At 42.7% G+C, this 26,149-nt stretch overlaps 3 protein-coding genes across 3 annotated transcripts; all 3 read right to left on the minus strand.

Annotated features, from left to right (window-relative positions):
• Nucleotides 1–1,081: 1,081 nt before the first annotated feature.
• cxxc5b (CXXC finger protein 5b) lies at nucleotides 1,082–3,755 on the minus strand. The gene is made up of 2 exons (XM_030061320.1): nucleotides 3,495–3,755; nucleotides 1,082–2,658 (listed from the first exon to the last, which is right to left on the minus strand). Exon 2 carries the CDS (start codon nucleotides 2,485–2,487, stop codon nucleotides 1,594–1,596), a length of 894 nt encoding a protein of 297 aa, XP_029917180.1. The 5' UTR covers nucleotides 2,488–2,658; nucleotides 3,495–3,755; the 3' UTR covers nucleotides 1,082–1,593.
• A 1,888-nt stretch (nucleotides 3,756–5,643) lies between these two features.
• Nucleotides 5,644–10,962, minus strand: zgc:110843 (CDGSH iron-sulfur domain-containing protein 1). The gene is made up of 3 exons (XM_030062352.1): nucleotides 10,769–10,962; nucleotides 6,987–7,189; nucleotides 5,644–6,637 (listed from the first exon to the last, which is right to left on the minus strand). The coding sequence occupies exons 1-3, from the start codon at nucleotides 10,854–10,856 to the stop codon at nucleotides 6,548–6,550; spliced, it is 381 nt and encodes a 126-aa protein (XP_029918212.1). The 5' UTR covers nucleotides 10,857–10,962; the 3' UTR covers nucleotides 5,644–6,547.
• Nucleotides 10,963–12,231: 1,269 nt separating this feature from the next.
• On the minus strand, nucleotides 12,232–25,739 carry ube2d2 (ubiquitin-conjugating enzyme E2D 2 (UBC4/5 homolog, yeast)). The gene is made up of 7 exons (XM_030061567.1): nucleotides 25,468–25,739; nucleotides 23,920–23,983; nucleotides 18,324–18,355; nucleotides 18,042–18,119; nucleotides 17,762–17,867; nucleotides 15,754–15,847; nucleotides 12,232–13,575 (listed from the first exon to the last, which is right to left on the minus strand). Exons 1-7 carry the CDS (start codon nucleotides 25,489–25,491, stop codon nucleotides 13,530–13,532), a joined length of 444 nt encoding a protein of 147 aa, XP_029917427.1. The 5' UTR covers nucleotides 25,492–25,739; the 3' UTR covers nucleotides 12,232–13,529.
• Nucleotides 25,740–26,149: the final 410 nt, after the last annotated feature.

Below are 26,149 nucleotides of genomic sequence, written 5' to 3' on the forward strand. Positions count from 1 at the left end.
TGACGGGAAAAGGGAGGGGGGATTAAGCTCCAAATCACTAGAAAGGCACCGAAGAGGGGGAGGAAAAAAAAAGCCGCAGATCCAAGAATTTGAAATTCCCCTTTGTCTGGGAGAGGAAGAAACACTAGACTGTGGACTTAACAGAAAGCCTGTGTGTTTCTCATTCAGCTGTAATAGCATGATGCTGGAGCTCACTGCTTTTCTCCATGAGTTGGCAGAGTCCTGCGTTGGCTGGCGTGCTGCGCTTTCTCTCCCTCTCTCGCTCCCTCTCTCTCTCTGCCTGACAAACATGCACACAAACACGCAAACCCCCCACCCCCATGCACACACACACACACACACACACACACACATACACACACACACAGTCCCTCTGCGATCCCCCTGACTGAAGGCGCACAGGAAGTGCAGCCGTGGCCCAATTATAGCGTGACACCTCGGGCCGGCCGTTACCATGGTTACGCCTTCCCTGCGGTCCCCTGGAGTGTGGCGCCGAGGAAGAAGGTCTTATCACATCAGCCATCGTTACGGCAACAAGCAAAAACCCACCCTGTAGCCTCAGTCCAGCTGGCTTATCGTGTGTGTGTGTGTGTGTGTGTATGTGTTTGTGTGTGTGTATGTGTGTCCATCTACATATGACATACTTGTGAATAAAAGGGAAATTGCGTCAGTATATGAATAGAATAAAACAGTATTTGTGTGTGTGTGCATGTCAGGTTAGGGGCTCGTATGTGTGTGTGTGTGTGTGTGTGTGTGTGTGTGTGTGTGTGTGTGTGTGTGCACGCACGCTGCATGCACTGGCCTTGCCAAAGCAATGTGTAGGTGTGCTTGTGTGTATGTGTGTCTGTGGGGTTGTGATAAGGCTCTCAGCCACACCATTAGGTGACTCATAATCCACACAAGCTCAGATACACACACACACACACACACACACACATACATGCACTTACATGTGCACGTGCACAATGACAAACACAAACACACACACTGGACACTCGCTTAAATGTGAATTACCCCCCACACAAACACACACACAAACATATCCATGCTCAAAATAAAAACAAGTCTACAGACAAATACACATGGTCAATTTCTTCTTTTATTTGAAAAGGGCAAACAGAGCTCTACAGTACGAGTTGCACATGAAATAATTTAGCCTATGCTGAACTCATTCATCTCTTACTGATGCAGTGACGTCAGAACAACAGAATCAAAACTTCCCATTAGAAACAAAACATTTGGCTCTTTTTTATGTCGAAACACAATACATCCGAACTGGAAAGGGATGTAAAAAAAGACATAATGTTTTCCAGATATTTACAGTGTATTTACAGCATTTTTGTCATCGTCTAAGTACTGACACACATTGGTTTCCTTCTTTCTCTCCTCTCCAATTCACTGATTGTCAAAAGAAAGGATGGGAGCGAGTGTGAACATTCTCAAACAGAGCTGCAGATCCTCCAGCGCGAGATCTGACAATCTTTACGCCACAATCCGAGCACATTAACATGCCGTCCTGTTTATCTGACACTGCAGCTCCTTAACAATCATCCAACCAGGATCCTCGAACAAACGCCGCCGTCACATACATTACTATCCATCCAAGGCTCCGTTGCTTCTCTCCTGTGCCAGGCCCAAAGTAAAGTCGGACCCCCTTAGATCAAACCCGGAGACCCTTGTTTCGAAGCCGGGACCTCCCGGCTTCCTCTTCAGCTCCTCGCACTTCCTGTATTTACAGATCTGGTGTCCCCTCTTGCGATTGCGGCAACTGCTGCACTGTTCGCAGTTCCTCTGACGCCGGCATGGTACACACTCTCCACACCTCTTTCTCTTCCTCCTCCCCCCGCTGCCTCCGCCCAGAGAGCCGGGGGAGTAGCCCTCAGCCACCAGCCCCTCCATCCCCTCACCTACCATGGCCGCGTTCCTCCAGCGGCCTCCCCCCATCTGGAAACCTGCCAGGGGGAACAGAGCAGGGCTGAAGGGGAACCAGGCTCCCAGGAAGGGCTGGAACTCGGTCCCACATCCCAGAGAGTCCTCTTCCTCCTCCTCAGGACCAGATCCACCTCCCTCCCCATCCCCTTTCTCCCCCTTGGCCTCTGCGGCCTCCCTTTTAGCCGGCTGGCTGCTCTGCGGACCGAGGCCGGTCTGCTCCGTGGTGCTGGGGGTCAGAGCCAGCAGCCCCGCTCGCATCAGCAGCTCCGCGGCATGAGCCAGGTGGAGCCCGCTGGGCGACTCCCACATGTCGGGCCAGGAGGGGGCCCGGCGGGGCTTGGTGTGCGCAGGCTGGGCGGCCCGCTGCTGGGCTGGGGAGGGCTGGATCAGGCCTGTGACGTCCATGGCTGAGGAGGGGGTGGACATGTAATGGGAGAGGCTGTAGGGGTGGCTGGAGCGCTTTAGGCTGGGTCTCAGTGGCTCATTGGGGATTTTGGTGCTGCTGTGGGCCTGATCAGGCGAGGAAGGGCCAGCGATGTCTACGGCAGTGGACATTGCAACAGCTGTGTACGTGTGCGTGTGTGTGTGAGAGAGAGAGAGGTAAGGGAAAAGGGGATTGAAGCCGATGTGGGGTTGACAACCGTCCTGCTGTTACTTCAGCCAAAATGGCAAGCTTTGGCCTGTGTCCCTATTCCCATTCTCTGCAGCAGCCTCAGTCCTGGAGAGCTGGAAATGAATAGGGGATGAAGAGAGGAAGGTTAAGAATAGAAATGTTGGAGAGAGAAAATCCAAAGAAAGGAACAGGGGAGAGGAGACTGGCAGATATTTCCCAGCACCACCAAACATGAGCTCACAGGATGGAATCAGGGTGCTGGGAATGTGTGTGTGATTTAAGAAAAGTATAGGATAAATGTGTATGTGCTTCACAAGATCTCCTTGGATAAACATGATCAGGACCACATATCAGACACAGTGCATGCCTTGCCGATGATTTCCGCATACAGGAGGCAGTACCCCTTTAAGAATTTCACGGTATATCAATGCAATCAATAACAGAGCGACAACAATATGCAAAGATATGCGCATATGCGCAGGTCAAATGTGGAGCGCGCTTTTCAAATACATTTTGACGACTGGTGTTATGTGTGCCAGCCATAACAAAAGCACAGCGGAGGGAGAATAGATTGTGGACCGTAAAAAATAGGTTGTCTTTTGTCTCGTATCGACGAGGAGCGAGGTGCGCAACGATGCGGTTGCTGTGGATAAAAAAAGACGAGGCTACATTCCTGTTCCACATTTGTTGGAAAAACTATTTCGGCGATTAAACACGGTGGTTATATGCATTTATGAAACGTGTGTCGAAAGGCTTTAGCGGGTCGATCGGGGGCCCGATCGATCGTTTCACGTAATTAACGTTACCTAAGAAGACGGAGCTCGGCCGTCGCCACGGCGAGCTGACCACAGTCCGAGTGGCCGCTGCGACACGGCTGTGGCGGAGGAAAAGGCGACAAACAACACGCGGAAAAATCGACAGGAAGTGTTCATAAAACGACTCCTCTTACCTTATAAAATCCGTCCGAGCCCCACTGTCACAGATATCACGGAGTCATGAACTGTTGGCGTGCTGATTGTAGTGTATATGGACGGCGGAGCTGCCGATTCCTCCTCCACCTCTCCGTCCCGGAGGGTCTGCAAACACTCTGCACGGAATTTGGGGGCGTCGCTCAAAATGCGAAGTGGACTCTGCTGCTGAAATCATCTGGTCAGAGCGACCCTGTAACATCCACACTGACAGCCCTGCTGCTCCCGGCACCGACACGCAGCCTGAATACTATAGCATGACAAATGAAACCTGCATCATCAATTATGCAGGCATGTGTCAATTAGCCCGATTCATTCAGAACCGCAGATGGTCAGTGAGAAGAGGCGTTTTGTAAAAATTAGCCTCATGACAAAGCTATGATAAATCTTAGAGGGGTGCTCTACATATGTCACAACTGTAACTCCATGCACTATCCTATAGGAATATTACAGCGGTTCTATATAGGAGATAAAAATACCATAAGGTGTGATATGATCACCATAGCACCATCCACTCTTAAGTAACACACCCACACTGCAAGTTGCTATAGGAGTATTGGAGTATTACAGGTATTTTTATTTTCATATTTTTTTTTTAATTAATCGATTTATTATGTTTTTAGAGTTAATTACAGCATTATAAATTATCAGTCATAATATTATGTAAATTCATAAATTAACTCTTTATCTACGACCCGTTTTTATGATGAAAATAGTTATTTTGTGGAAGGGGGAAATAAATAAATAAGCATAAGAGATAAGAAACGGCTGTACTCTGACCTTAGAGAATAAACACACTTCTGTATCACCTCATCACTTCTGTACCAACACAGCTGGGTGACATAAATGCCAAAAGTGTCCTGTAACAAAATACTCCGGATACAAATATATAAAAAATACGGCCTGGAACCGCATTCATTATGCATACCAGAGCTATCTTTGGCCAAAAAAAAAAAAAAAAAAAAAAAAGGAAAGGAAAGGAAAAAAGAAAAGAATCAGAGGACAAAGTGACAGAGGTCAGTAAATTAAACTAGTGTTTCACATACAGCACTGTTCATGGACGACATGTATTATTATATTCTTTTTGAATGTACTTATAGCAGCATATAGATGCTTCCAGTGGAGCCAGTGCATGTAGTCCTGTTCCTTGAACCGGGCGGCCTGTGCCGTGTGCCTTCCCACTATGTAGCTCATTATTCTCATGTAATGACTCCTGATGTTATAATGAAGGCCTCCCGGTGTGATCAGCTGCTTTTATCCACTGTCAGGACTCAACATTACAAGACGGAACCCCGCTTGGGAAATGCTGTCTTCCCTATTAAACAAAACCGGTATCTTTGCCACAAAACAGTCAACGTATTATCATCATCATTATTATTATTATTTTACAATATACTTATAAAAACATACAGCCATCAGACATGTTAAATCACAAAATTGTGACCAGCTGTTCTTGGAATAATTCCACATGACAGACTTACACGACAATTTCCCTCCTGAAAAATTCATCTTCCAAAGCATTGGGGATATTTTAATATTTTGCAGTCGTGCAGAGAGAGAGCGCCTCTCGGAGTGTTTGGTCCAGACAGGCTGGTTAGGTGACTCCTCACACCACCATGCTCCAGTCCACTCCACCTCTTATGAGAGCCCTCCGTTTGGCACGCAGCCAGATACATCTTGTGTGTGTGTGTGTGTGTGTGTGTCACTATGGGAGCAGGGGCCCACCATAATCACATACACTGTCTGCTCTGGACTATTTATGAAAACACAGCGTCTTCTAGTGGTCAGCGCACATACTGCCACATCATAAAATGGCCACTGGTGCTGGACACTGCAGCACAGCAGCAGCAGGCCTCATAATGAAGCGCCTGGATCCACTGCAGCGGCCACAGCAGCCTGTACCACCCTCATTACCCCGGTCCCACTGCTCATCTGAAAATTCATCCCTCCTCCAGTGCTGCTGACAAAGACGATGTGACTGCTAAACGCGGATACAAGTGCATTTGATCCTGCAGTCCAAAAAAAAAAAAAAAAAAAAAAAGATTTGGACTTTGCCCCCTGGCCAGCCTTGGTTAAAAAGCTTCTCACAAATAAAAATAAATAAATAAATAAATGAGTGATGCCAACAAATCAGAGCACTCGAGACGAGTTTTATTCACAATATACAGAGCAATGAGCCACCATCGAGTCAGACAAACCGCAGCCAAGAGAAAATAAATCTGATGAACAAGCAAAATATATCCTTTATAGGCAAGCGCTTACTTTTGAACACCTCACAGAATTAAACACAACAGTTTCCTCAGAAAGCTGACGCGTTGCAAACAGTATATGACAGTGTTTCAAACTGGTTCTCAGATTTGGGCATGTGCGCCTTTATTACAGTTTGTCCCATCTTTCATTTAAGACAATCCTTGACTTCTCCTGACCGACCGAGCAGCTCTTAGTGCAAAAACAATCGATACGTGTAACATTCATGTGGGTTTGTTTGTGTGGTAGCTTTGTACATGTAAATTCAAAACCTGGGCTGACTGGAGGCAAAAAGAGCTGCCAGTCTCATTTCTCAACCACCTGCTCCACACCTAGAAGTCAAGAAGGAGGGGACACAGATTATCAGCAGACATGAGGGTCCGAAACTTTAACCTAGCAGCTCACATCTGCTAAGAACTTTGATCAAACTACCCAACTGCCAGGTCGACATTCAATTTTCCAGCCATAATACCTCGATGTCTGTCAAAGTCCCTTCCTTATCTCTCCACCAGTGACCTTTGATTTTAAAGTGAGGTCAGTGGTGCAGAGCAGGGTGGAATGTAGGAAAGCAAAATTCACAGCGCTTTCCATGTTTGACTCCACTTTGACTTCCATGACTCCCACATTCTGGCTGGAAATGAATGTAGTGTTCACTATTGGGCTCTGAGGAAAAATCCGTTTTGTTTGATTAGCAGTGCCACACTGTGACCAACACGGTGACACTAATGAGTGACGGCTGGACAAACTGGGGCTGCGTGGCGAGGACAGAGCCCTCTGATTGGCTGGCTTAGGCATCCCTCTTCTTGATGATGATCGGTCCGACGTTGTCTCCGGTCTCCTCGTTGTGTTTGGTGTGGGCGCCGTCACAGTATGGGAACTGGGGGGAGAAAATGCGCACACACACACACAAAGCCCATTTGGGATAAACTGTTAACTTAGTCTTTGTTTAATTGTATGTCCAGCAGGCCAAATGAGGATCTTGCTGAAAAAAAAAAAAAAAAAACTGCTCCCTGCTCAATTCAGTATTTGTAAAGCTTTACGACGATTGCTAGCTCAGGCTGTTGTTGTTACATCACATCCCACTGCATGCTGGGAGTACTGCTTGTGGACTTGTCGCTTGTGGATTTCGAGCAGCCCTCCGTTTCATTTCAAAATTCGGAAATTTTAAACATGACCTCTACCTAAACTGATTGTTAGCTTTTAAGTAAAACAGAGTATACACTGACCTTCTTGGACTTCCAGCAGCGGCAGTAGACAGCCTTGGTGCCGATGTCCTCCATGTCAAAGCTGTGCACCACTTTGGGACTGTCTTTGCTAACGGACGTGTTGACCAGGCCCTTCTTACAGCTCCGGCCACTCAGGTAGCGGCTGACTAGGAAACCGCCGACGGCTGCTACCACGGCCACTGGCACCGCGACGATCAGGTGCTCTGAGAGGAGAGACAGCCATGGCAGTCGGTCGATAGCAGACACTTTAAAAACTACAAGTACACTAGAATTTTTGTTACCATTTCTTTTTTTTCTTTTTTTTTTTTTTAAACAAGCTTTTACCTCCACATTTCATCCCATATCCATGTGGCAGAGCAGCCGGTAGCTCAGTGTTTGACCGCGAGACTGGTTCAGGCAATGATTTGGGAAACAGGCACTTTGGGAAACACACTGAAGAATGTGCACCACCAGAGCACGATTTTTCTCTCTTTATAATGCACCTGATTAATACCGCACACATCACAGGCCGTGTTGACACCTGGTCTGGGCCACGTATGGCCACATTCGTTTAGCAATGTGTGCACAGATATATCCTGGGCAGTGATGTTTTTTTCCCCCTAGGATGGCCAAGTCATAAATTATTGACTTAAATTCATTCTCTAAAGCCTTTTCCTCATCTTAGCCATAACCAATTTATGCCTAATACTGTCTGATTTCCATTTTGTCAGTCACTTAGTCACTACAATGGAAACTGAAGGATTCATATAGAAATTTCCAGCAGTCTAGGCATGGGAAGCCATTTGTTTTTTTAAATCAAGGATGCTGAAGTCATTTGAATGGTCAAGGGAAAGACTGTAGAGAATGAATTTAAGTCAGTTAAAGTCATGACTTTGCCATCCTAGGGAAAACAAAGATTGCACACAGGAAGTGTACTGCCGCCTCACACTGGTTAAAAACAACACACTCTGCCTTTGCAAAGAGAAATGATGTACATGTTTGTTTGCATAAAGAGCAGGAAAGTGAGATATGATCACAAGTGTTGACTAGAGAAGCATGTGGAGACGTATTCTGATGCCAGGTGAGAACAGGGCCATGCAGGCCTTCCTGCTCTGCAGTCAGGTCATGTGGGGGAAAACGAAAATCCTCACTCCTGCTCATACTGTCGTCCAAAATGTAATAAAGCTTCAACAGCGCAGGTTTAAGCCTGGAGAAACCGGAACATAATCATCACAAGGATAAGCTGCAGGGAATGTGCATCTTGACTTTTGGACAGGTTCAAGCCAGGTCGAGTGCACAAACTGAGTTACTCAGTTATCCATAATGTGCAGTGCCGTCACTGTTTTGTTGCCACTGCCATGACTCCCAAAAACGTTTTGTTAAAGAGAGCAGGTACCAACTACTGCTATTTCATCAAACACACTTCACTCACTGAGTACTAATTAAAATGCCTGTTCCATGACGTGGCAACAGTTGTAATAGTCACACTGGATGTGGGGTAAATCTCACCTTCTGCCCACTGGTTAAAAAATAATAATTTATAAAAGCTACATTATTTTAATTGGCTGGTAATCAGGAACAACTTTTTTCTTGCAGACAAAGTGCATTTACATAGTTTCGACCTGGATCAGTACCTCTGTACACCCGAGGCTTCACCAGAACATTGAGACAGGTTGTGAATAAGATGTAGAATCATGTATTATCAAAGAACAGACTGGATAACTGAATCATATGCAGACTTCAACTGTGTCAGCAATACCGGCAACAGGCATGGAGGGGTCACATCTTCTTCAGTCTTGTTGAAATATGATATTTTTCTTCCTTGGGTGAGATGTATAGTGGTTGTAATGTCTGGTTGTAATGGCGTGCTGTTTTGAAGGCGGTGGCGGCAGCAACGTTAACACTAACGTCCCTGCAAATGGACGACAAGCAGGCAGACTAACAGCTCACATCTTTTTGAAACCCAGCCAGTAATTGTTGATTTGTTGATCAGGTAGCTGATGCACCACTTTTTTTTTTTTTTTTGGTGAGGTGGGGTATATACATCCAGAGTACATACAGACTCTCAGTGATTGAGTTAAAAATATTTGTACAGCCTCCTGATGTGTTTGAAGCAGATGGCGAGGGAAACAATATATATAATATGTCATCATCAAACCTTTACAGTGCCAGTAGAGGCCAACCTGGCTAGACTCACCTATATGGAGGTCCCGTCAAACTATGGAGGCCCTACACATTGCAGCTCACACCAAAGTAGATTAGCAAAATGCTGTGCTCATTTTAATCCATGAAAACATGTGTGACAGTGTAACACTGGACTCAAAGCCTGATTGTTTTCCACAGCAGAACTGGTGAACCCTCCAACTTCTATATTTTTATAGTCAGTATCCGCACTACATCTACTTGGTCGGGATTTTTCCCAAATAGCCATTAAAGTCAAGAAATAATATTTTTGATGTTCAGTGTATTCCAGGAGTTATTCTGTGACAAAGGGTTTGCATTGTTTTGGTCTGCCCTGTTTTCCTTCACCTGCCTTATCAACTTCCAACTAGGTCACACCTAAAATGGCTGTGAAGTTGCTGCTTTCAATCAATCAGTTAGCCCTACCCCTTATTCAAAATAAGCCTTAGTGCTGCACTGCATCCTGATCTGTTTTCAAATTGTATCCTCTAAATTTCACCATGTGCATTAACACAGCTGATTTAGTTATTTGTTGAGTTTTATTTATTTTTCTTAAGATATTTATTTCTCTCCTAGTGCTGATGGGTATATTTTGTGTAGTCTACTATTGTCCCTGTGCAAGGTCTGGACTACCTGCTGCTGGAACACAAGAATTGCCCAATGTGGGATTGATAAGGCACATCTATCCATCTACTGAGATGAGCTGAAACGACTGGCATATATGTAAATTTAGCTAGTGCTCACTGCATTTAACAGCATTTAAACAGTTCAAGAGCAAAATGATATGGTCTGTGGCAAGACATTGCTTGTATATGAACAAGTGATTTAACAGACCTAGACCTCCCTGCTCCTGCAAACTCAATGACACAGAGAAACAGTTTCTCATGCATGAATGATCACAGAAGTAAGTGGAAAAACTGCATTGTGTTCGCCATGACAATTGTACAGAGAGCACGTTTACACTCAAGATGTCAACACTGTCCACTGATGAAAAGATTAATGTGTAATGCATATCTCTGAAACCATGTATTTGCCTTGTAAGTACAGTGAGTCACTCAGTAAAAAGCCAACAGCCTCCAGAATAAAGGATCAGAGGCAAGGTGAAGTGTGTATCACATGATGGTGTGGGCCACGGACCACGGATTATTACTGACTGATCACTTCTGCTGTGATTGTTCCACTGCAGCGGCTTACAGGAGCCGTGACACATGGAGCAAAAACAGCTCTTGGTGGTGTGACCAGCTCCAACTATGGCTGGAGTTGACAGACCAAAAAAAGTCTGCCGTGCACTGACAAAACTTGTTTCTAAAGTTGCAAGCAACCCGTGGCTGTAACAGAGATGGCTGGTCAGTTTAGCTAGCTGGCTGTTAGCCAGCTGAGTGACGTTTGTTTACATGCCACTTGCGAAGTACTTGGGGTCTCTCGTTTACAGCCTGCGTGTTGGAGCAACTATACGCTATCTCCATGCTTAGTCTGCCCTAAAACATGAACTCTGGAGTGGTGTTAACTTGGTTGGGTTAGTCGCCGACAAGTCAACGCTACTGAGCGAGCAAAACTCCAGCCCGGCTAGAGCTAGCTTATTTTATTCACCAGCTAGCTAGCTAGCTGTCTTAGGACTTTACCTTTTCCTATCCTGAATCCCGTGCTGGGTAATTCAGGCATCGGTGGCATTGGCAGCAGAGGGACAGCTGGTAAATTGGACGCTGGCATATTTTCCCCGGTCGGTGTGTACTGTTGGCGCACGAACGGACGACAAGGTCAACCGGTGAGTCTAATCTGAACTCTGTCCCACACTCCGACGCCGCCCGCAGCACGCTGCGTCACTACCACAGCAGCCAATGAACGATAGGGAGGAGAAATTATCAAGTATCAATGCGAGACGTTCCGCTAGTGTCTACTTCCGTTTTTATCCCATTCGACAGGCTTGCACGAACGTGTTTTTAATCTTAGACACGTTTTACGTAAATGATTAATCATTAATTCTCAAGGAAGCACTGACGTGATATGTTTTTGTATTGTTAGTTACCTCTATTCCCATTCAATGAGATGTATGAGTCAGCTCTCCTGCCGACATCCAAATGTGGGGCGATTTCCCGCCACTACGATGTTCCCGTGTGGAAAAGGAGTTGTGGAGTGAAGGGCTTGTCCATACAAGGATCTTTGGTTATGACTAGCGTCTGTTTGTGGCACTGATCGCTCACAGCCAGCCATTTCCCCACCGACAAGATAACGAGTTTCTCATAGCGGTTTTATTCACTAGAATAGTCCTTTTTAAATAAAGGAGGCATGAAACACAGCCTTTATCAGCCTAACACAGCCCGACCTGTGTTAGCAGAGGGTCAGTGTGTGGAAATGGAGTCATGCTTCAGGTTCAAAACGCACACTATAACATTTTTTGAAGAGCACTGAAAACCGCCGCCAGAGGGCGACATGACGACTTACCACTTTCGGGATCAATTAAGGTCACTGGAGGTATGAATACAATGACAGAGGGGAAATCTTTAACTAAAGTGCTTACAGTAGTAAGAATATATTTTATTAATGCAAAATTTCCAATGTTTCTGAAATGTTCTATGAATTGCAGTGACTTACACTTGTACGTCTTGAAACAGTAGACCCCAGAGAGGGTAAAGCACAAGCAGCACAATGACAGTGGACATGTGGAACCACATCTGAAAATAATGGGTGAAGTACTCCCAGTCTTAATACAGCCATGCATCTTCCCTATCCCCCCACTTCCAGCTATTAATTGCTGGGAAATTCAAATACATTTTTTTTTTTTTTTTTTTTAAATCAAGCAAAGCTTTCAAATTCTTTTCCATACAAAAAAAAGCTTATTATATGAATGTACATTTCAGCATACCATTCAACATACCATGCTCAACTGATATTCTCAAAAAAGCTTTAAGATTCTACAGATTAATTCCACATTTCATACTTGAAATAAATGACTATTAACAGTGATACAGTACAGTACGCTACAGTCGAATTGGGCCGTGGGTGCGACCGGGCTTCACATTACCCTTCCCTACCTCTGCATGTTGTCGGACAGGGCCTGAGAATGAGTCAACACAGGAGTCATGGGTTTTTATTACACAGTTTAATCAACACACAAAGCTCAACGAGCCTCTCAGGTAATTCAATATACAGAGGTTTTGTGCAAGGAGAGTGGGTTCTCCTCGCACCCAGAGCCCAAGCCAGTCCCATAGCCTTTTTTTAAGATGTTAGCCTCTAATTCAACAATAGCAACAAAAAAAAGAAAAAAAGAAAAGAAAAAGAATTTTAAAAAAGCAACCTAAAGACTTATGGAGGATGGGGTAGGGGATAAAAACACAGGTTAAACTAAGGGGGGGAAAAATGCTTAAATACCTGGTCCATAACCTCCACTTTGTGAATGTAGAGAAGGTGTGGTGACACGGGGTTAAGAGGTTGTGCGTGCATGTGTGTTGTGTGTGTATAAAGGGCGGGGGGGACAACTAGGTTAAATGGCAATAGTGAGGGTGGGGGAGGTGTGGGGAGAAATTCAAGTCCTTACATAACATAACAGAGGACCAAAATAGGCCGTATACACTTTCCCCCCCATTTTATATAGCCTGCTATGATTTTTGAAGTAATTCTTGTACAAAATACAGAGTGCCGCCTCAACCCACATGCCAAAACTGCTTTCTTGAATTGTCATCCCCTACAGCTGGGAATTATACGGAAAACAAAACAAGAAAGGTGCAGAGTTTAAAAATCCCTCCATCTCATGTCCCCCACCCCAACCCACCCCACCCCAAAAGAAAAAAAAAAGAAAAACAAAGAAAACAAAAAGGTCCCCTAGCTTTTACAGATGCTCGAAGGAATGCTTTTAGTGATAAACGACTGGAGTGAGGGTAGAGGTGTGTGTGTGTGTTTGTTTGTGTGTGTGTGTGTGTGTGTGTGTGTGTGTGTGTGTGTGTATGTGTGTAGGGAGAAAGGAGGGCTGGGGGAAGGTGGTGACGGCCCAACCTGCATGGTGAGAAAACGTTAGGGTATTGTGGAGGTCAGAGGTCACAAGGCAGGGAGGGAATAGGTGGTATATGGGTTGGATAGGGGGATAGGGGGGTGTTCCCTCGCAAGTTGAGAACATGTACACCAGAGGTCGGGCGAGCTGAGTGTGTGTGTGGGGCAGAGGGGTTTTTTCTTTATTTATTTTTATTATTTCTTTATTTTTTTTATAGGTACTCTGGTGACGGGGCGGCGTGGCTCAAAGAAAGCACTCCAATGGAAACCAACAAGATCTTGTTTTAAACGTTTTCATTTGTTTGTATGTTTTTTTTTTTTTTGTTTGTTTTCTCTTTACTTCTGAAGCTCCCCTAACCTTAAGTCGTAGAGGTGGTTGGCCATGATTCTACTCCAACACTACATTGCATACTTTTGTGTCCATTCCCGAGCTATTCTGTTGTACCTGAAAAGAAGCAGAGACAGAGGGGGGAAATTAGTTGTATAGCCTTGTAAAAACCAAAATATTTATGTTCTCACACCATCTTTGAAGTAGTTACAAAGACTCTGCAGTCCCTCCAGGATTTAGCGGCAGCATGTCCAAAAATCTGTTATGGCATGATTTTTGCATTTTCTGTTTATTTGCAGTAAAACACTGATTTGCAAAAATAAATACATAACATAAAATAAAGTATGGTGATCCACTGGCCGAAACGGGCCTTCATTGGACTGCATACTGTGATCAAACAGTGCTTTGTGAAAACTGCTGCCTGTGTCATTTTCCTCTGAAGACGTGGGGTGTTTTCCAAAAGGGCAGTGTGTGAACGGGTCAGGATCACAGGCCCTTAGGTTTGAGGGGAAACATGAAGGCAGGTTCCTGGTTCAAAGCCGCACATCCCAGATCCTCATCTAATACAGGCTTCCCCTGTCTAGTCAATGCTGAAGCAAGCCGCTTAACTGTTGCTCATGATCAACTAAAAGTAGACCTCAGATATTAAAGCTGAACATAACTGGTCTGGAAATCTGTTATGCTTTTTATCTAATTACTTTTCTCCTAATAAATGCAGCATCAGGTGTGACAGGTATGAATTATGACTAACAGTACTCCCAACAATAATGCTAGATACTGTGATCACAATTATTTTTTAGTCAGAATTATTGGAGGAACAAAGTTACTTTCCTGTACTTTTTGAATCTTCAAACTTCAAATATTTTCAACTGTAGCAGACACACTAAATGGGCCATTTCAATGCTCCAGGTTTATCAATCTTCAATAACAGAACATGTAAGTCATGAGATATCATGTATGATTGCTATCAAATGTGATTGTGCATCTAAAGCTCTTATTCTCTCCCCCAAAGTGATTTAGGGGAAGCCAACAAAAAATAAAAGTGAAATGAGAACCTCAAATGATAAATATGGGATTCCACATTAGGTCCATGTGTGTGTGTTTTGTCCCTAAAATTAGTCATTTAATTGGTTAATTGTAGTGGACCAAGCTTGTTCTAACTATGCTATACTAAAAACAGCTCAAATCAGGACTTGAAGCCCTGGAGCATAAGAACAGCAAAACAACAGACAATTTCGAGCTTCACTGTTATTCTTCTCGCAGTCACTGACTTTGTGAAACAACTGAATTTAACTGAAAGTTTAGCGATTATGTCTGTGGCAATGCATTCTGCTGATGGCCATGACTTGACACCATCATGTTATTTCGAACAAAATGACAGGGACAAACTCTGGAGAGCATTTTCATAGCCACTTCAAATGAAACTTGAGGTCAATTTCATCCCCAAGTAAGCCTGAGCTCGTTTTATATTACTTGCAAACAGTTCTTTACTTATTGCAGTGTCTTACTTGAAAATGCTGCCACACAGTTGACCTTTAACACTGATGGAGTGTCCTTAATCTCACTTTTGCTTGCCACACACAGCGTCCCAAAAGTAGTGGGTTCATCTCATCAAAAGGAATGACCGAGGCAGAAACTTGCTATCACTTTGCTGTTTAGTTACTGATTTGTTATACTGATTTGATTTGTTAGACTGCAAATCCTTCACTGCTGGTTTTGTTCAACACAGGCCACAGCACATCTACCCACTAGGGATGGAACAATCAATCAACAATCAATAGTGCAATATATCGCGATACTTTCTCCTGGGAGAGGTATCAATATACGTTTTAAACTAAATTTGCAGCGGTAACGCATCTCAGTTACTATGAGGCGTATCTGTTCCCTGCCTTCCAGCTTTTTAACTCACCCTGTTCTGTCATGTACATGTTGCAGTCACTGTGCATATTAAAACACCGAAAGACACGATTGATACCTACCTTATTGAAAAAATGATTGTGCCTTTGCCAGATTTTTTCTTCCTCAGTAACAGATATCGTGTTGCATTCATGTCTGACTATCTTTAAATATATGTTGTATAATGCAGAATAGCCTGTATCATGATACCATCATTATCGAGGGTAAAATATTGTGATAATGTTGTATCGCCAGTTATCCAGTTATTCTCTACATGCTGGACAGTGGAAATAAGACAAGGTGACCAGGCTGGCTTGTGCACTGCCTGATGTGCTTGGCTCAATGTTGATGAAGAGCACTGACTGCAGAATCTAAAACAATGTGAGGCAAAGAACTTACTTTTCCCTGTCAGTCTTGTAGATGCGGGCGATCTCGGGTACTAAGGGGTCGTCCGGGTTTGGGTCACACAGCAGAGAGCAGATGGACAGGAGGACTGCACGAGACAGGGCAGATGTAAAAGGTTAACCAATCAGCACTCAGATGAAAGGACATTAAGTCTGCTTATATATAGCGCTGTACTCTGGGAGGTCTATGACTGATGATTCGACTGGTTGACTTTCAGGGGGCAGCCCAATTTATATGATTCCTCTGTCTCTAACTGAGTGGGTGCGAAGTTTGTGAAGAAGCTCATGCTAAAATATTTATTGCTCAACTTCAAGTCAGCAGAAGTACCTCCTCGATGCCGATTGAATTTGTAACACCCACATCTGCATATTACCAAGTTTTTCAGAGACAACATGCTCTGCCGTCTTGCACCACCTGTGACATCAATCATTTCTGTGTCAAAGTCACACACCAAAACACCAATTTATGTTTTTTTTTCCCCACCATCACATTACCATTCACCAGAAATATCTGAGAACATTAGGGCTGCATGATATTGGCAAAATTAATAATAATTAACAATAATAATTTTCATCATTTGGGTACTTAAAAAGTCTATCCTCTTCTAACATAAAACCCATCCTGCTTCTACTACACTTGAGTCAGCCCTCTGCCACCCCTTCTACAAATCAGCTTGGACTCCTCCACTTCAGTATCAATTATACAACTCTGACATCAGTATGTACAGGTGGAGAGGTATTTCAGAAAAACAATTTTTTCTTAATTAACTTTACAAATGTACTTATGTGTGGTAGACATGGTAGAATACATGTAAATAACAGAACTGAGTTGTGTTATTTACATGTCATCTACCATTTCTAATGAGGTTCAATGTAAGTTTAATCTATGTGATGGTAAACAGCCCTGAAGACGGTAAAACTCTCAAACTCAAGCAACACATTTATCTATATGCTGGCACAAATAGATCTATATACTGCACGTTTTGTGTGTGTGTACCAGCACTGTAAGTACTGGCACTGTGACAGTAACTTCCTAACTTTTAAGCAGCACCTAGACGAAGTGCCGCTGATATCAGGAATACACATACTCAAAAGCTGCCTCGCGTAATTAAAGGCCTGCCTGTAGCATCCAAGCGACATCACCTGTGACAGGAGCTGCATCTTGTCCATGTTTACAGGCAGGTGTCATTTTCTATGCTGAAACAATACATCATGCAGCCTCAGAGAACATGCTTGTCTGGCATCATGCGGCTGCCCCCCCAGTATACAACTATATGTATGTAAAATATATATGTACGTTCGAGAGAGAGAGAGCGTATGATTATATTTGCTTTTAATATTGTGAATTTATTTAAAAGCAGGTTTAGGTTTTACCTGTAGAACATGAAAAATCCATTATTTTCACAACACTATATAATGCAGTGCTTGGCACTGCAGTAGTTTTTGATTTAGGGAGTGTGAAGTGAATTTGGACGCAGGTCTGGCAACAGATTTGTCAGAGCTGCATCCTGCAGGTCACTAGGATTTTCAACAAGACATCTTGTTGAAAAATCAACAGCAACAACAACAACAAAAAAAAAAGAACATGAACATGGCTAGATAGATTTTTGCGCGTAATGACTGCTATTTGTTAACACATCAGAGAGCAAAGAAAGCACAGCCAACATTCACTGAGATATTCCTGTCCAATACAAGGTGAGAAATGATCAAATGTGTTATGAGACGCATTTCTCTTTAAATGTAAACTGGAGTGTTTCTTCCGTTCTCAGTACCTTAAGATTTCCTTCATCTCGTCAAATAGTCAGCCTTCAGTGTTCACATCCACCAATTACTTGGGCTTTATAAAAGCACTAAGCCTGCCACTTATCTGCAAAACCAATTAATCAGGCAGTTTGAGCTGTTTGAATGAATAGCAAAGAAGAAAAAAAAACATCACTGCGCATCACCAGAGTTTTGACATTTTTCTTGGCAAGAGTGTGTGAAGGCCAAAAGAGACAGCCTACCTTTGGAGATGGTGAGAGCCGGAGACCACTGTGATCGCAGGATGTCAAGACAAATGCTGCCGTTGCTGTTGATATTTGGGTGGTAGATTCTTGTGGTAAATGCAACCTGCGGGTTGACAAAGAGACAAGAAATGGGGGAGGGGTATGGAATGACAGGAAACTGACTGAGGTGTTTTTTTGTGTAAAGGCAACAGTCACATGCCACTGAGTGTCATGCTGCTACTTTGTTCAAATGCATGATGCGTGTCGGTGTGGCAGTGTGTGTCTGTAACTTGCTTACCTTTGGCGGTTTGAAGGGGTAGTCTGTGGGGAAGTGTATGGTCAAGAAGAATACCCCACCCTGGTAAGGACTGTCATTCTGATGGGGGAAGAGAGAAAGACATTCTTCTTAGTTACTGCATTCCACCAAGGAAAAAGAAAATACTGTCAGTTTTTCCAGGTCATTCTTTCACCACATGTGTGAACATTACTGCACATGGAGTGCTGTTAAAAAACAAACAGCAATTGTGAATAAAAAAAACAAAAAAACAAACAGCACAACTGTTATTAAGTGAATACTTACAGGTCCCATTATTGTGGCTTGCCAGTGAAACACTGAAAAGAAAAGCAGATGAGTTAGTTAAACACTAAAAACAAAATGCATGGTTGAATTGTGTTGTAATAATCTCACATGGGAATGTGCATGTTTATTTGTGCATGTGAGTAAGAGACACTTGCATTGGGGATCAACTAAGGACAGATGTTCTTTGCTACTATAAATAACTTTTTTAAAAAAAATGCATGGATGTAAACGGGCAGACGTCAGTAAAGCAAACAAATATTTGAATTCAGTCAAATGTTCCAGGGCCTTTCACAATTGAACACCCCCCCCCCCCCCCCTTAAAAAAAAACACAAAACAGTAGGCAATTGTTACCCTGATATGAGGTCTAATAGAAAAAGGAAACCCAATCGCTCGCCAACAAGGACAGCAGAATGCTAGTGCAGGTAGGACAACACAACTGGAGTCAACAAAAATAACCAAGGATTCATAAAACAGCAAAATCCAATCTGGGTGCCCGGTTTATGGGTCCCAGTGTGATCTAATGATAAATGTTGCACTGAAAAGACAATCGGGCAATATTTTGGTAACAAGGTACACCTTGGCATCATGACTTGACTTCATTTTCAGTGTCATCAGAAACAGTGTGAGAATTCTGCTATGGAACTACTAAGTAAAGCTGTTACATTAAAGTGATGAAATGCAGTTTGTAAAGTATGATGTGTTAAGTGTAGCATAGCTGCAGCCAGTTTGCAACTGAAGATCTCAAACAAAATAAAATTAATACTACGACCACTTGTAAGATGGTGTTCATTTATTTACTGTGATTTTTTCAGTTATATATTCTAACCAATATTTGACCAAACAAGCGATTTCCCATTTTCTCGTGCAAAGACATTATTGAACAATGCAAAGGTGGTTTTGGTCAGAGCGTGTTTCCCTTAGTGTGAAGCGGAGCTGACTGTGTCCCTCTTGACTGGGAGTATAGAGTTGAGAAGTGGGTTATTTGGTGCGGTCAGCGTTCTGGAAGTAAAAAGTAAAACATTACACTTTCACAAATGCAATGTTATGTAACAGCCTGTCTGCCTTGGATGGGCATGAAAGTCTCCTGGTTGAATCAACAGCTGGGATCATCATCATCATCATCATCATCATCATAAGTGTATCAAAATAATTCAGGTTCATGGAAAAGAAAAGGTGAAAGGTACAAGATTGTATATATAAAAACTTTACAATTTAAGTCAACTACAAGTCCCATAATGCATTACTTCGAGAAACCGCCAACTGCCGAACTTCAAATTTTGTTGCTGCTGGTGAAGTTGGGCTTTCAGTCAACTTTGTACAGACATACTGAGATCATTTAAGCTGCTATGGCACAGTGTTTTGTTCCTGATTGCAACCACCAGTGAGGAATACAATATAATGTAATACTGAATATATCTCATTGGGCAATTGGGTAAAAACTTAAAAACCTGTGGCTCCACTAACTTCACAGCATTACTGTTGTGTGCTTTGAACATTTTCATGCCAACAAAAAACCTTATAAATCTAAACTGATCGACAGCTTGCATTCCCCTCAGATTAATCAAGATTCATCTCTTGTACATGAGCATAGTTCTTCCATGTAAATTTGATATTTTTTCACATTAGCGTTTCATTTGTATCTCCTCATACAGGAGGCATACATTAATGTTGCCAGAACTGGCTCCTGTTTTTAGCATCTGATTTGCTTGGTAGGTAGGTAAAGACTCTGTCATAGGATGCGGATCAAAAATCTGATCTGTTTTCATTTTTTTGGTGGTACCCCTGTAGAACAGATGTATGGACAATCTGTGGGTTGAGGATGGTGCGTAGAAAAATACGCTGTTAGCTACACTGATGTCAGCATTATCTATGCTCCCTCAAATCTTCCCCCACCATCCATTCCCACAACCACTGCGGCATGTTTTCATTTGTCGCCGTGCTTGAACTGAGATCCAACATGAAAAATGTTAAGACTAGAGACAGTGAGGATTAAATTTCTGCTTTATGTTTTTTTTTTTTTTTTCCTGAGGCAAGAAGTTGGATAGTAATGTTTTATTAACATACGCCGATCAAACAGTCACCCAGCTCCAGATTCCTCAAATTTACCTAAAGCCGACTTGAGCTTTACTATTGACACTTCACCCTCGAGACAATGCCCGCACATTGTTTTCACTCACCTTCCCACAATCCTCCAAATTCCTATGCCTGTTCTGGATCACATGAAAGTTAGGTGGGCGAGGTAACTTTTTATGCAAATTTTGCTGCTAGGAGACATTCAACATTGGGGTGAGCTGAGAGCGATGAGGACAACATCAAAACCAAATGCTCCGATAGTAGCCGACTTTTAGTCTTGTCATGCTTTCGCTAAGTGCTGCAATTCAGCACCACGGACAGTGTATTTAAAGATGTCTGTCGTTAGTTTGTGCAGCGTAATTTATGTGAGTGCTAGGCTCTTCAGATTTTTACTCCGGGGAAATAATGAGTAGCTTTAGACAGACCAGGGTGTGCAACATGGCAAAAGACCACTTGTCCTGTCCTCAGCTTCAGGAGTGTCAGTTCAGCCTACAGCATGCACACAGACAGAGGCTGAGCTGCCCGAGGCGCAAAGCAACTGTCACTGCTGTTCTGCTCGGTTCTACTCTATTGTACTCTAACACTGGTGCCGCCACCACACTGAAAACAATACGTCCAAACGCAATACAGCATGGTGTCATGATGGGAAGGTATTAAGATATGAAGGAGCAGCTATCATGAGCCACTTCCTTTTAGCCTAGTAGAGTGTTTTTGTTTGCTAATGGATGGCAGAACCCCAACTACACAGCATTTCTGGATCCAATATTAAGATGTAGAGAGCAACATTGCTGTTATTAACTTCTTTGTCATCATGCAGAGGGAAATCAACTTTCCAGCCACAGCTGCCGGTGGGTATTCAAAACTATCAATCTCTCATTTCTTCATAAGCCAACACCATTTTGTACATAGATCAACAATTGAAAACATATGTACTCTGACAGTAAAACTCTTAACTACTCATTTGCCAAGTGGAAACGTGTTACAATTAAATTATCAATAGTTAATTATTCTGGCCATTGCCATAATGTCATACATATACAGAACACAGTAATTCTCAATCAAGGCTGGGACATGAGGATAGAAAACAAGTGGTCTTACTACAACGTGACTTGAAAAACTCGAAATCCATTGTTGTTCCATCATTCTCAAATAGTAACAGTGCAATGGTAAACATGTTGTCCCCTACAAATTATGTAGTATCTATCTGGGCCAATAAGAAACCAATAGGTCTCCTTTTCTGACATGTAATGAGATCCATTATATCCCAACGTTTCATCACTGTGCTTGAGATATATTGCAACACAAAGACAAAGACGTAAGCAAGCACTGTGGCTCATCTCTCCAGGATGTTAATGAAATGTACATTAGAACATAAAATGTAAAAAAGGTAAAATTAAGATCATTCCTCTAGTAATTCAGATACATTTTGCCACCATGTGGCCAAAATTTGGCCTCTAGAGGCAGCTGACCCCTATCTTACCATTTCATCAAACTCAAAATGTTTACTATCTACACAGTTAAACAGATGTCTCACTTCAAAAGACAATGATTTGACCCCATATATCAATTTGGTTGTTTCCACTTTATTCACTACAAGCAGGTGGTTGTGACACTTTAGAGCTTGTTATTAGTCTTAAATATCAGGTAGACAGAGGATTATTCATCAATGACATTTTCCTCTTGATAATGTGTACTCGCTCAAAATGGGAAATTAACACCACCCACCATCCAAAAGGCAGCAAAATTTTGGCTGCGAGTAGCAAACTTAGCCAGCCAACTTGGTAAACAAATGTCCATCATTTAGAGGTCATAATATATTCTAAAAAAAATCCAGTTGGCGAGAAACGCAGTGACAGGTTTTAATTTTGGAATTCACTGTCCACTGTGGCTTGTACAACAAAGTTATCTAACAAACATGCGAGATACACTCAAAACCTTCCATACTGTCAGAGCGTGGTGGGATACGGACAATCCGCTCACACAGCGGTTAAAAAATGATTGAACGGCAATATTCAGAGCAGCAGCACAGGTGGATGGTGTGTTCAGAGGGAGAGCTTGGACAGGAGCCGCAGGCAGAACATTCTCCAAGACACAGATAAGAAACTTCACAGACTACCTTCAGTCTCAACACAGCCAGCAGCAATACTACCAACATGGAACAATGATCTTTATTATTCATTGGAAAAACATGCACTAATGCAAAATGGTGCTGTGTTTTAGCTTTGAGGCATGGCAATGTATGAGTTGATTTCTCACAAATAACTCTACCTCAAGATCACCCACAAAAATGGCTGGATGAATTTAGAAGCTCATCTGACTTCATTTCTACCCCTCTATGTTAATTTCCCACTTTGTCTGCAAATACAAGCATTTTGTGATCATTTGATTAAATTTACCTTTTTAATAATTTATGATGACAGGACACTCTGATGAGAAATAGATTTGAACCTGAACACAAAATGTTACTGTGTAATTCAGTATTTAAATTCTGAAAACAGAGGTTATTGTTTTATCTCCATATATCCACAAGCTGATTTGGAAAACAACTTTCCAACATAATTGTCCTTTTAGTGACAACAATAAAGAAAATAACTTGTTGCTAAGAAAGAACCTACAATATGGATTTCAAACTTGTGTGAAGCTATGCAATTCAAATAGTGGGGAAACTGTATTTTTACTTGTTTGTTTACTGTTTTTTTGCAATGTATTCTCAAAATTTCATTTGTCATAGACCCATGAGGGTTAGGGAAATAAATATATACATAAAATTACATTGTTTTGCTGAAACAAATTAATTTGCTACCTGACACCTGCCCTATAAGCAAAAGTGAAAGTGATACACAGCTACTGTAATTTAACTAGTACAATACCTCCATGATTTTGTAACAACAAGCAATTCAGGTTATTTCCTGGATCAACTTACTCAAACAAACAAACAAACGAGAAGGTCCTTACTTATTTTAGTTAAAATGCACTGAACTCAAAACATCAAAATCCAGCACCTCCACTGTTGTCTGTATTTTCCAAGTTACACAACTTGAAAACAACTAACGTATCCAAGTAAAATACTGTTAGTCAATTGTGACAGTTTTGTCTAATGCATTCTATAAATTGTATGGAAATGTTTCTGATTCCAAATCACACAGTAAAATTCACAGAATTTACCCTTTAAAAGATATTTCTTGAGACCAAATTCACACTAATATTAAACATGAAATGACAAATTTAAAAGGGAGCTCAAAATTAGTGTACAAGGCATGCTTTTTTGGTTATGAATTATGTACCAACACTAAAGTTTGTTTTCAATGGGATGAGTGTTAGGTTTTAGTGGCTCAAACTAGACACCATGGATTAACCATGCCTACCAGAAATTTGTCTGGAGCATGTGTGAATGTGTACAAGGTATGTGATGCTATATTTTTTTTTTAATCATAAAGTACAATTTTGTTATATAAAAAAGACCAAATCAGGAACACAACCAAACAGTGGCAGAGCCTCTGTCTGTGTAGATGGAGAACTTACTGTCATCTCCTACTGGTCCTGCAGAACACTGGGCTGGCGGGTCCCGTGCCAAGTCATTCAATTCCTGAGACAGACAAATAAGATGTTTGATTAGGTGTTCTGTTTTTGTAATTCTGATTTAGTAATGCTGTATTCTCAGCATTTGCACAAGCAATTATCTTTAGCAGAGTACTGTTTCAATGCTGGACCTGGTAATGTAAAGGTCCAAGTTACAAACAGGAGCTTCTATTAAAGATATGGTACCCCTATTGATAATCAATACAGTGAGTCTACCTTCATAAGCTACTGATCAACATACTTATTTTTGAACCATTTCAAAGGCTGACCAATCACTGTTTGTAAACAGCAGTCAAGGCCAGTGGCACTGTGGTGGCTACACTGTGTCCCTGCACTGCTAATATGGCATTCTCCAGTCCCCTGACAGTTCCTTACAAAACTTCATTATAGCAAAAGGCCTAACCATGACTGAGCTTTGATTGTTTGAGTGACCGCTATTACATAATGACTTTTCCTCCAGGTATGCTAGGTAGCATATGACATGTGACAGCCACACTGAGATCGCTGCGATATGAAATCAGTGGTTTCAAACGCACGCCACGGAGGCTTGCTACATGTTATGAAAGGCACAGTCCACAGAGTAAATCATAAATGTTAGCTGGGAAGGAAAACGAGCCACTTAGGTTGGCCAACGGGATTGAGTGGCCAATACGGGGGTATCATGCGGGCTAATCACATAATTTATGACATAGGCCGGGGGCATATTTTTCAATAGTAAAGCAGGGGGTGATTTTAATATTACCAGTGGTGTTTATGACACGACTAATTCAACCAAACGTGGCACAATAACAAAGAAGTGCTGCTCGCCTCTGCTGTCAGCAACATGACATTAAAGGCTAACGACGCGTGGGGCCTGTAGCGAAGCAGGGCTAACGCTAACTGGTTAACTTGTCTGTCAAGTCGAGAAGAAGGCTAGGTGATGTTAGGTAATGTGAGCTTGTGGCCAAAGATACTTTTAATCTGACAAGCGCCGAGATAAAAAGTCTGATACAAATATAACGTAGAGCTGAACCTTTTGTGTATACAAGGAAGCTAACCACCGAGACAGACACTGGACAGCCTTAGCCAGATACAGCTAACACACTGCTAACGACAGCCACTGAGCTAATACCGTTACCTAGCAGCTACTGGTTAATACAGCCGTGTAAAGCTGGTATGGAGTGTATTTACAGTAGCCGGACATAAGTAGGATAAATAAATGTAAGTTAGCGTCAGTCGGCGGTTGAGTTAGCTAGTCCGTCTGTAGTGTCTGTGCTAGCAACATTGGTGAACACCGAAAAGCGGCGCATTGCTGCCCTCACTGTCGTCACTCGCTATTGAGAGACTTTGTCGTTCCGTTAGGTGGAAGTTGAAAGCTGAACCATATTTAATCGAGATTCTTCAACTATCCTCGGCGTAATAACTCTCACAGACAAGGAAGAAACGCGCCGCCGTGTAAATAAAGCCCTAACCAAACTGCGAAATATCGGGCCTCGTCGTTGACTTCCTTACCTTGTGAATTCTTTTCAGAGCCATTGTTGTGTTAGCGCTGCTGTCACGGAAAACGTGCGATTAAAATGGCGATTGATGTCACTGTCCGGCGGGTAATACTACGAAATATAGCTCATAGAATACCGTCACTGTTCACTCAAATCACTGATGGCTATCAGAAGGGGCCACCGATATAATTTCGAGGCGAAACTGAAAGATACAAGGGGTAGAACCGCGGTCCTTCCTCCTACTGCAGCGGCTACCAAATCACGCACTCTGCTGCGCTGCTGGTAGAAAGCCTTCCGCCGACATGCGCAGCTGCAGCGGGCTCCCAGTGCGCGCCCACGACGTACAAGTGCAACTGAGTACATTCTGGCTCCGTGTACGAGACGAGCAGCTTGTCCGCTTACATGGGTCGTGTAGATCCAACATGTCGTCCAGACACATATTTTGCACTGAGGCGAGTTCATGGGAGACCGTACAAAATGGTTTACGACTACGACCTGCAGTGTGTTTTTAAGACCATACAGGTACCGGAAACTGTTACGGTTAAATTGTTCTCGAGCCACTGGTTATGTCTTTGGAGTGGCACTTGACATATTTTGTGGGAAGTGTTATAATACAAATCGTATAGTATACTCCGGGGTTTATACAGCGCGGAGTGATATGATCGTAAGGACAAACCAGAGCGTTATCGCGAGAC

The sequence above is a fragment of the Myripristis murdjan genome, chromosome 10 (assembly GCF_902150065.1).
Source record: "Myripristis murdjan chromosome 10, fMyrMur1.1, whole genome shotgun sequence".
Lineage (NCBI taxonomy): Eukaryota > Metazoa > Chordata > Actinopteri > Holocentriformes > Holocentridae > Myripristis > Myripristis murdjan.